A 10,043-nucleotide genomic window follows, 5' to 3' on the forward strand; every position below is an offset into this window, starting at 1 on the left:
TTCACAAAATCTGTCAGTGGTTAATGACGTCATTGTAGAGAATGAAAGCGGCGCTGGAATGTACCACGAGTCACACAGGGTTTCATGTCAAACACATCACGAACATACTATACTGTATATATTTGCGATATGTCTATATTTACACAATCAAGACCGATTAAGTCATAATAAAAATCATGGAAATCCCAGTACTACTTTTTTTTTTTTTGATTATTCCCCCTTCGTGCGCGTGAATGGTTTGCTCAGGGCATGCTCGCTCCTTCTGTTTCTACGAGCCTGCAGTGAACAGCAGCGCTTCATACAAAACCAACAAAAGCGCTTAAAAGTGAGTATCTATCAAAAATATAACGCTTTTATCTTTGATTATTAGCTGCGCAGATGCGATGGCGTGAATAAATATGTGAATTAAATGTATGATCATTTTATTCAGAAGCCGGTAACGGGTGTCATCCATCTATGGAAAATAATCAATATATGATCAATACATGACTCATACCATACAGTGTTAATATAGTCATTGTGTTATGATAAAACACCCGATTTGGTCTTTAAAGGGCTGATAGTGATGTGGTTTAATTCACGCGTGGGCCATGTGCGGAAGTACACGCGCATTAGCACGCGTCATGACGCATTTTCATTGAAACCATTTTCATTGTGAGCAGAAGATAAATCACAGGGTTTTATTAGTCAACGTTTTTATTTGTTTTAATTTTTATTGATAGATAACGAAAAGAGTATATATTGATTTATAATATGACATGTATAATATATATGCTTATCATGCAATAGAAATATTATTGAAATATTACCTTGCAATATGTGCCTACCATGGTATACATCAAAGTACCCTGGCAATTATCCTCTGATATAAACTGTCAGACTGTGATTGTCATAAAACCATCTAGAATTTAAGACCACCTTCTCTCATTTTCTGTGGCTTTCTTGTGACCGCTCCTTCAGTTTTAAAGGGACCGAAAAATCATAGTTTACTCACCATCATGTTGTTTCGGACCTGTATGGTATTTTTGTTTTGATGAACATGGAGGAAGATATTTTGAGGAGTGTTGGTAACCAAACCGATCATTCGCCCCATTCACTTCTATAGTAGCAAAAATAGTACTATAGAGGTGAATGGTGCTTGTGAACAGTTTGGTTCAAAGTATCTTCCTCCATGTTCATCGGGACGGAAATGTTGTGCAGGTTTGAAACAACATGATGGTGAATAAATGATGACAGAATAAAATTTTTTGGGGTGAACTATCTCTTTAATACTTTTAACTGTGACATGCTGACAGTAATACTGACTTTTTTATATTGGTTTCTTGCTTGCCTTTGACTGGATGAGAAGAACGAGTTAAACTACATAGCCTACTGTTTGTGTGGTTGATTTTCTGTTTGTTGCGGAAGGTGAGTTCCAGAAATCTGTCACTCATCAACATGCTGAATGTGTTTGTATTGTTGCCTTATAATGTGTTTGTGTGTTGCATTAAGGCTACGTTTACATGACAATGTAGTAAAAACAGAAACGTTTTTGAAACATAAAATCAAAATAATTTGCATTTACACAGATCCACGAAAATGACTAAAAATGCTGTATTATGTGTGCTTGGCCAATAGATGGCGATATTACTTTGTAAAGAAGCACTACACACCTCCGCAAATAATTAATACGCTGGTGTGTGGTGGCCGTTTTGTCGCAATATGGCTCCCGTCGCATCATCCAGGTGGATGCTACATTGGTGGTGGTTTGATAAGAATCCACCTTTCATATGTAAAGCGATTTGAGTGCTGCAGAAAAGCGCTATATAAGTGTAACAAATTATTATTAATAGTGAATAACCACAGAGTCCTTTTACGGTACATTCACACGGGGCGAAAGCGTTAACGCTTAACGGTAGGCTTGTCTGAACAGGGGCCAATTGCCAATCACAGTAGCCGCAACCTATGCTCCGGTTTTCCATAAATGTAATTGGCTGGCTCTGCCTAGGTTATTTGCATAAGGTGATCTGATTGGCTGTCACACGCACTGCCGCTTGAAACATTGAGAAATGTTCAACTTCTGCCATGAGCAACGCCACTGACACGGCGTTGACGGATCCACAATTCAGTTCGGCAACGCATGACGTCACCCATTAAAAGTGAATGGGAAGCGTTAATGCTTACTGTGAATGCACTGAGTAGTTTATTTCTGATAACAAGCAAAATAAACAACAAGTAGATTATGTTAGTTAAAATCATAGCTAAAGCGTATCAAAAGCTACACTGAGCTAACATTACTGTGTAAAATGTGTATTATATAATGTATACAATCTTAACACCAGATCGCATGGGGTCATAATTTTCACAGATTTGCATTTTTGTTGTTTACACGAAAACAATAATGAAACTGTTTTCGAAGATTTGCGTTTTTATGACCTCAAAATGATGCTTTTGTCATATTTTCATAAAAATTTTTGTAAAACGTGTAAACGCTCCTAATTCTGTATTGTCTTGTCCATACCTCAATATTTGTTTAATTTTAATATTTAATTAGATGTTTATTCTTCATGTTAAAGATCAACACATTTCATGTTGAATAAATTACAATGCAACCATTTATTGTACTGTCTTTGAAATTGTGACGTGTTTCTGTCCTTTAAAGGTAAAGTGTGTCTGCCGATAGCAGCACCATACAGAATTGTAAAAAAAAAATGTCCAGCAGAATTGCATCTGATTGCATTTTGTGCATGTGAAATTTTGCATGCGTATGTTCAGAAATTGACATGTAAACTGCGAATATGTATTTTAACTCTTTCCCCACCAGCGTTTAAAAAAAAGTTGCCAGCCAGTGCCAGCATTTTGCATTATTTCACAAAAGTATAATGCCTTCCAGAAAATGTGTATATATATATGCTTTCTTTTAATATATAAACATACAATATATCAAATTAAAGATCCTTTTAAAAAGGACTTTTGATAGAGATCCGATTCAGAGCGATGATCAAAACATACACAGAGTTTTAACAGTTTTGGTCTTAGAGGATGCTTTAGTGTTTTATAAGTTGGGTAAGAGCGCCACCTGGTGGATAATAGCGGAAATATGGATTGCCATAAAATCTCGTCATTTGCAGGGAAGCGTTTTCTCTTAATTGACGAGATAATTCGTCAGTGGCTGGGAAAGAGTTAACATTAAAGACACACTTTTTCCTTTAATGTTATCTAACTTGTCTGTTATTAACTCTCTAGTTCCCTGTCACTCTTTTTCTTCTTTAATTCTCCTGCTTTACTCCTGCCGTCTTTCTGGACACAAGAAAATGCGTAACAGAAGCTCCCGGAATTCTGCTTTGAATCAGTCCAGTTCTACTGACGTCCAGTCGGGCTGTACCACTGCGACCGGCGGTGCGGGCTGTTTGTCCAAGGCAGCCCTGCAAGGTCTGCGGTCTGAATGCGCTGCGGTGTGGTTCGACCGTGTCGTGTACGAGCGAGCTGAAAGCGCCTACCACGTCCGACTATTGGAGCGCCAAAATGGCACGGTGGCTCCTTCCTCCCGAAACCAAGAAACCTGTCACCATGGAGACCAAGAGGCTTGTCATCATGTCGTTCAGGCTGTATGGGTAAATAAATCCAACTTTGACAAAACTGAGAGTCAGTTTCTGGAACGCCAATCCGTCGCTCCAACATCACTCCCACTGCAGCCCGGCAGTTCCCAGATTCTGTGCGATGAGGGCTATCAATCACAAACACCGACTCCTCCCACACCTGCTTCAAAACCTATCAATGGCCTTCCTTGCATGTCATCACCCCAAATGGGGGTGTGGCTACAGAAGCCGCTTTATGATAGAGCAGAGGCGACTTATTATCAGAACCTGTACGGTCGTAACGTGCCACCCGAAAACCCGGAAAGCAACAATAAACGATCCAATTCCAAACGCCGCAACGGTGCTGCCGCTAAGAAAACGAAGCCTGTTGTTCCTGACCAGCGGAATCGTGATGATGTCACCACCACTAAAGGAAAGAGGCGTAAACAAGATCATGGTTGCTATGCGGAGGCGGAGACTCGGTTCAACGAAGGAGCTGCGGCCAGAACCGTCAAAACATCTAGAAATCATTCTAACCAATCTCAGAAGTATGACTCGATACTTGAGAATAAAGGCACTCACTTTCTTTAGACATATTTAGTAACATAGCATTTACATACACACTAACCTTAATTTCGGTTCTTCGTCTCATATTTTCTTATTTTTCGTTCATTGTTTATTGTTTTTAATACATTTGAGTTCATTCTTTACATCATTTCTCATTGTGCTTGAAAGTTAATTTGTCTGAATTCAATTTTTGTGGTCATGAGTTTGTGTTTTGTCATTTTTGCATGGTTGCATTAACATGGATCATGGCTGCACAACAGTGTTTAGGAATAACGCAGTAGCGACTTTATTAAATGCAATTTCTCAGTGGTATGACATTTTTCTCTTACAACTTTCCTAACCCTCAACACTGTTCTGCAACCGTTTAGTTTAGAAATCATTTCATCGTGTTTTTAGCGGCTTACTGTAGCTCCAATGTCAAAAATTTTGCAATAAGTTACATACAAATTGAAGTGTTTGAGTTTGTTTTACAGTACTTGTGTGTGTTTTTTGCAGAATGTCTGCAGTTGACTGTTTTGCGCAGGAGAGGATCTGGTTCGATAAGCCGCGTTACGATGAAGCGGAACGTCTGTTTTACGAGAGGGTCAACGGACCTACACAGCCCAAACAGGTAAAATACCGTTTTCCTACTGTACACTGGTGATTTACTACATGGGCCAAAATATACAGCATACAACCAGCGCATAAAGGATACTGTATCCCATAATCTAGATGTGCTCGACTTGACATTTTTTACTGTATAAAAAATAAACCAAAAGTAATTTTTATTTATTTCACTTAACGTTATGCGGAAATAGTAATGTCTAGCGTGCTGCTTTGTTGTTGCTTCAACTACGTTACGTGTTTTCTAGGCTTGTCACGATAGCTACTATTAATAAGTCGGTTAATTGCCCCCAGAAATAATGGCGATAATCGATATTCTTGTTTTTTTAAGTCCATTTTATGCTAAAATGCTAATGACATTAATTTTTATTCCAACAAATAGCATGTAAACTAGGGGTGTAACAATACATGGTTATGGATCAATGCATCGATTAAATTTCGATATGATGCCCCAATGCCACACATAAAAAATCAATATGAGGTACTTTTATTTTTACACACTTTGCATTTTCATTCCTTGACGTAAGGTCCATCTACGCATTTACGCCAAAACGCGCATTTTCATTTTTTTTTTGCTGCTAGTGCCGGCAAGTGAATGCAATGCAGCAACAAAGCGGTTGTGGCAGCGAAAACACAGCGAAACTGACTGCTATTGTGGGTTTGTAAAAATGTTGTACTTGGAAAATGGATTGGACAAACAGATTGGCAGAAAACCTTTGTACTGTATGTACATTTATATACTTGGCAGACACTTTTATCCAAAAGTGACTAAAAAGTAACTTCAAGGAATATCAAGGACAGAAAATTTGTTAGTTAAGGTGGTAGGGTTGGGCGGGTGGGCGGGGCAAAGGGCGTGGCAATCAAAGGGGCGAGGCGTATGCGTCATAATGAAAATTAAATTATTTTAATATAATAAATAAATAAAATATTTATTTTTAAAACACTGAAATTAATTTTGAAGAAACTATGACAAAAAATGAACACATACTAGATTATTAATAAATTAAATGTTTTTACCTCTAATGGGAATAGCTGCGTGATGAAGTGAAACTAAAGGTTTAATAAACACAAACTGAAACAGATGTTGTAGAACGTCTGATGAACGATGATAGATAGCACAAAAATGGTAAAAACAGATTATTTCCCACTATTAATTACATTATCTTAAAGGAGTGTAAACTGAAGAATGTAAATAATGCACATAAATAAAGTGAGCAAGAGCGCTCAACAATTGTATAATCAACAGGCACGTGAAACCTTAGCAGGTTGCTTAAACAACAAAATCAACAGCTAACTTCCTTTAGAATTAGAACTATAGACCCCTTCACGGTTCACGTCACAGGCTGTTCCCACTGCGCATGTCGGGGTCAAAAAAATCATTACAGCTGATTGAGTTGTGTATTATTCGGTATCGTCAAAAATGCCTACTTACGTCGTGGGCTGTGAAAATCGCACGAGGTCTTCCGTTAAGTTTTCGCGATTCATGCAGAATCTCAAAAACAAAAAAATACAACATCTGCGTCTGCAAGCAATTAACGTGCAGACTGGGACAATGCAAAGATCAAAGAGGCTTGTGTTTGTAGGGCTCACTTCATTTCAGGTAAGTCATCATTTTTCAGCACTGTTAGATTAAATTATAAAGCCTAAATGGTATGAACAGTTCGACCCCGTGCTGCGCGCGCACCCGATAATCATTCAATGTTTACAAACCTTGAAGGGGTCTATAGACTAATACAATAACAGGTTTAAATAACCCCAAAACATAAGTCCACTTACAGTTCTCACGGACACGCGTTTTATCAACGGGCTATCCTCTAGACATGACGGACCACTTCTTATCTCATTTCGGCCATGTGGTGCGCGTGCACGCTCGCGGTGTGAAGCATGTCTGCGCTATTCTCCGAGATGTTTTATTAACTGGCTAGTTATACTCCAGACAGTGACGGTCCGGACCACGTCTTTCTCATTTAGGCTGTGTGGCGCGCGTATGCGCTATTCTCCGAGATGCACTTGCAGCGTTTTTTTGTGTTTTTTTTGAAGACCCAGTTAAGGCGGTAGGGTTTCCAAACTTAGGCGGGCCGCCTTAACTGAAATATGCTGCGGGAAACCCTGAAGGAAAAGTCAAAAAGTATGTTTAAAGGTTTAAAAATGCAATTAGCATATTTTTCTGAGATGTCAAAGTAGCTTTGGGGTCAATTTGATAAACATAATAGGAGGGTTAAACATTCATGTTATTTATTTTGGTTGCATTCGTGAGTTATAAAAATGTAACTGCTTAGGGGCGGAGTCCATGATGTTTGAAAGCCAATGTTGATATTTGAAATCACCTAAACAAACACGCCCCTACCCCAATAGAATCTGGACCTTCTGTTGATAGACCCGCCCCACACATACGCAAACCGGCATTTGATTTGATTTGATTGGCTATAAGTGTGTTTTGGTAGTTTGGTAACTAGGCACATAATATTAAAGTATCGATAAATTGAATTGAATCTTGCATCGAAGAAACGTTTGACGTATCTGCAAAATATCGCACCCCTGGCGAAGATAACCGATATGGTGTTGTATTGCAATGAACTGTCCGATTTACACCCCTAACGTTAACACTATGGCAATATATCGCCTCTCAAAAAAACAAAAAAAATCACTGAGGTCATGTTTATTAATTGTGTGATAAGTCGATAAGTATGAAGTGGTACACACAGACTCGAATATTTAGTGACCTCCTTTTTACATTATAAAGTAATAGTTAAAAAACGTTATTTTAATACGTCATCCATGAACATGATTTGTGAGTCCTGTCAGATCGAATCCGATCGACATCGTTCTACGCTCTTTAACGGCATCATCAAGGTGCGGTCATTGTTTTATTTAGCATCCTCTAGAGGCGAAAATTATATATTGTGCCTTTAATTGTGACTGATAAGATCCTAATTCTGTAGGCATAATGTACATCATACTTTCTCTCTGTCTCTTTTATATGTTAGGACACTGCTGGAGCTAACAGTATTCTTCAGGACATCGCTAGAGCTCGAGAGAACATTCAGAAATCTCTCGCTGGGGTGAGTCAGGACAAAAAACTGTGTTGGGTTATAAAGTGGTACACACAGACTCGAATATATAGTGAGCTGCCTTGCCGTCTACTTGCATAAATGTTTTAGTTTATTATAAGGTAGTATATACTTTTAATGCTGCCTAGATAAGTTGCTCACTAGATTTTGGAATCAACCTCCAGTCCTTCTCACGCAGTCAACGTATCGCTTGCGTTCTCTTCCATTCGCGATTTCTTTTCCTTCATCTGCTCTTTCCTCAAAACATCTCTCCTTCAGCTGAAGACAACTTTGCAGCCAAGTAGAGGCTCCTCCCATATAAAATCAAACCCCTCCCACAGCTCCTCACCTGTAAGCTCATATGAAAACTGGTTACTGCGTGTAACGTGTGCATGCATGGATGCATGTTTAAAAGAATGATTTGTGCACGCTTAGTTTTTGTGGTTAACAAGAACAACAAAATATAGTTTAGAATACGTGTTGTTTTTCAGAGTAGATTGTTGACTAGTTTGTGTTGTTTGGTCTGTAGTGGCGTGGTCTGTTAGTATTTGTGTATTCGTTTTGGTAACTGGTCCTGTTGAATGTAACAAACTAATGATGGGTCTGATGGGAAGTGTGTGCTCATGTTTGTGTTTGTTTAGAGCGGAGGTCCCAGCACTGCTGATTATGGAGAACTTGTAGCCCGAATGCAGAGTTTGGAAGTAGAGAACCAGAGCCTTCACAAAGGTTTGTGTGTTTTCTATTTTGTGCACATCTTTGACAACATAAAATTGTTTTATATTAAAAAATCTGAACACGCAATATATCTACCGTGTTTGTTCTGACTCAATGAAAATTTAAATGTTTTAACATAGATGAAAAGTCATCTCTGCACATTCCCTTTTTAACCGGAGACTCCAGAGTTCACGTGAACTTGGTTCTCAGTGGGCATCAATGTTTTCTTCATCAAATGTAAATCATGTTGTTGTTTTTTCTGTCTCAGTTGTGGAGGATCTGCGTTCTGCTCTCAGTAAAATGGAGAGTCGCGTCTCTGCGCTGGAGAAAAGAACCACAACACCTGTCGTTAATGGAACCGCTGCTGTTCACAAATCCACTCCACCCTCACAGAAACCTGTGTCTGCACCGGCAAAGGAGGAAGAAGATGAGGACGATGATGACGTTGATCTGTTCGGCAGTGACGATGAGGTCGATGAAGAGGCCGAGAGGCTGAAAGAACAGCGGCTGCAGGAATACGCAGCTAAAAAGTCCAAAAAACCCGCCCTCATCGCTAAATCTTCCATCCTACTGGACGTTAAACCTGTATGTACCTACAGCGTGATGTCATGTGACTCTAATTTTCAGAAAAAATCTTAAATCCAAAATCTTATCTGTATCTGCGTGTTGCACTTTTATGGATGTGATTGAATTTTTGTTTTTCATTGACAGTGGGACGATGAGACGGACATGGGTAAGCTGGAGGAGTGTGTGCGTTCGGTGCAGGTGGACGGGCTGCTGTGGGGAGCGTCTAAACTCGTTCCTGTCGGTTACGGCATCAAAAAACTCCAGATCAACTGCGTCGTGGAGGACGATAAAGTCGGCACAGACTTCCTAGAGGAGGAAATCACTAAGTTCGAGGACTACGTGAGTAAAGTTTTACGTGCAGACTTATCTCATGAATTAGGTAATATTACTGCTGATGTGTTCATGACGTGTTTGTGTTTCTCTCCTGACAGGTTCAAAGTGTGGATGTTGCAGCTTTCAACAAGATCTAAAAAAACAAACACGCGACCATCACACACTACTGCTGCTGGTTTAATATCAGATCATTAGAAACCTCTGGATAGGTGTTAGTTGTCTTGCGTTTGGTCTTTATGTCATCTGCATTCATCACTCATTATTAAATCATGACATCTGCCTCCTCTGTGACCAGAATTACAAATGACGTTTGTGCGCCCCGGGTCCATTTCTTTTAGACTTGCAATATGTCTTAACCTGCAGACATGATGTGTAATTTGTGTTGTTGCATGCTCACAGTCACACTTATTTTCCTGTAATGTTTTTTTCATATCTTGTCTCAGAATAAATGGCTACCTAAAACGTTCTGCATTTATGTTTATCTCTTGTTTTGTATTCGTGATAGATAAGCACAAGCTGTTATTCTGCATATGTTACGTTTTGAAGGTAAACTAAGGCATCTGATTAAGGTCCAAATGTTAGATAAAACTTACTGTACTATAATATGTGAGTCTGTTAGCTGCAGTTTTACTACAGTAAGTGTTTTTGCTTT

The 10,043-nt window shown here is 39.1% G+C and overlaps 1 protein-coding gene across 4 annotated transcripts; it reads left to right on the top strand.

The window, feature by feature from the left end:
* The first annotated feature begins 166 nt into the window (after positions 1 to 166).
* Positions 167 to 9,853, top strand: eef1db (eukaryotic translation elongation factor 1 delta b (guanine nucleotide exchange protein)). Of its 4 annotated transcripts, XM_055186472.2 has the most exons (10): positions 264 to 325; positions 1,349 to 1,407; positions 3,291 to 4,105; positions 4,620 to 4,734; positions 7,715 to 7,789; positions 8,057 to 8,128; positions 8,419 to 8,503; positions 8,760 to 9,076; positions 9,203 to 9,397; positions 9,490 to 9,853. In XM_055186472.2, exons 3-10 carry the CDS (start codon positions 3,294 to 3,296, stop codon positions 9,526 to 9,528), a joined length of 1,710 nt encoding a protein of 569 aa, XP_055042447.2. In that variant the 5' UTR covers positions 264 to 325; positions 1,349 to 1,407; positions 3,291 to 3,293; the 3' UTR covers positions 9,529 to 9,853. The 4 variants fall into 4 exon arrangements, with proteins under 4 accessions (XP_055042450.2, XP_055042447.2, XP_055042451.2 ...); XM_055186476.2 differs by lacking the exon at positions 3,291 to 4,105; XM_055186475.2 differs by lacking the exons at positions 1,349 to 1,407; positions 3,291 to 4,105 and having other exon boundaries at positions 167 to 325.
* Positions 9,854 to 10,043: the final 190 nt, after the last annotated feature.

This window comes from Misgurnus anguillicaudatus, chromosome 18 (assembly GCF_027580225.2).
Source record: "Misgurnus anguillicaudatus chromosome 18, ASM2758022v2, whole genome shotgun sequence".
Taxonomy (NCBI): domain Eukaryota; kingdom Metazoa; phylum Chordata; class Actinopteri; order Cypriniformes; family Cobitidae; genus Misgurnus; species Misgurnus anguillicaudatus.

What these genes read in the sequence shown, in the direction of transcription:
- eef1db (XM_055186472.2), top strand. Translation starts at nt 3,294, where the DNA reads ATGCGTAACAGAAGCTCCCGGAATTCTGCTTTGAATCAGTCCAGTTCT. An exon ending in TTCAGAAATCTCTCGCTGGG is followed by an intron (nt 7,790 to 8,056) that starts GTGAGTCAGGAC and finishes TCTCTCCTTCAG; the next exon opens with CTGAAGACAACTTTGCAGCC. An exon ending in TCACTAAGTTCGAGGACTAC is followed by an intron (nt 9,398 to 9,489) that starts GTGAGTAAAGTT and finishes CTCTCCTGACAG; the next exon opens with GTTCAAAGTGTGGATGTTGC.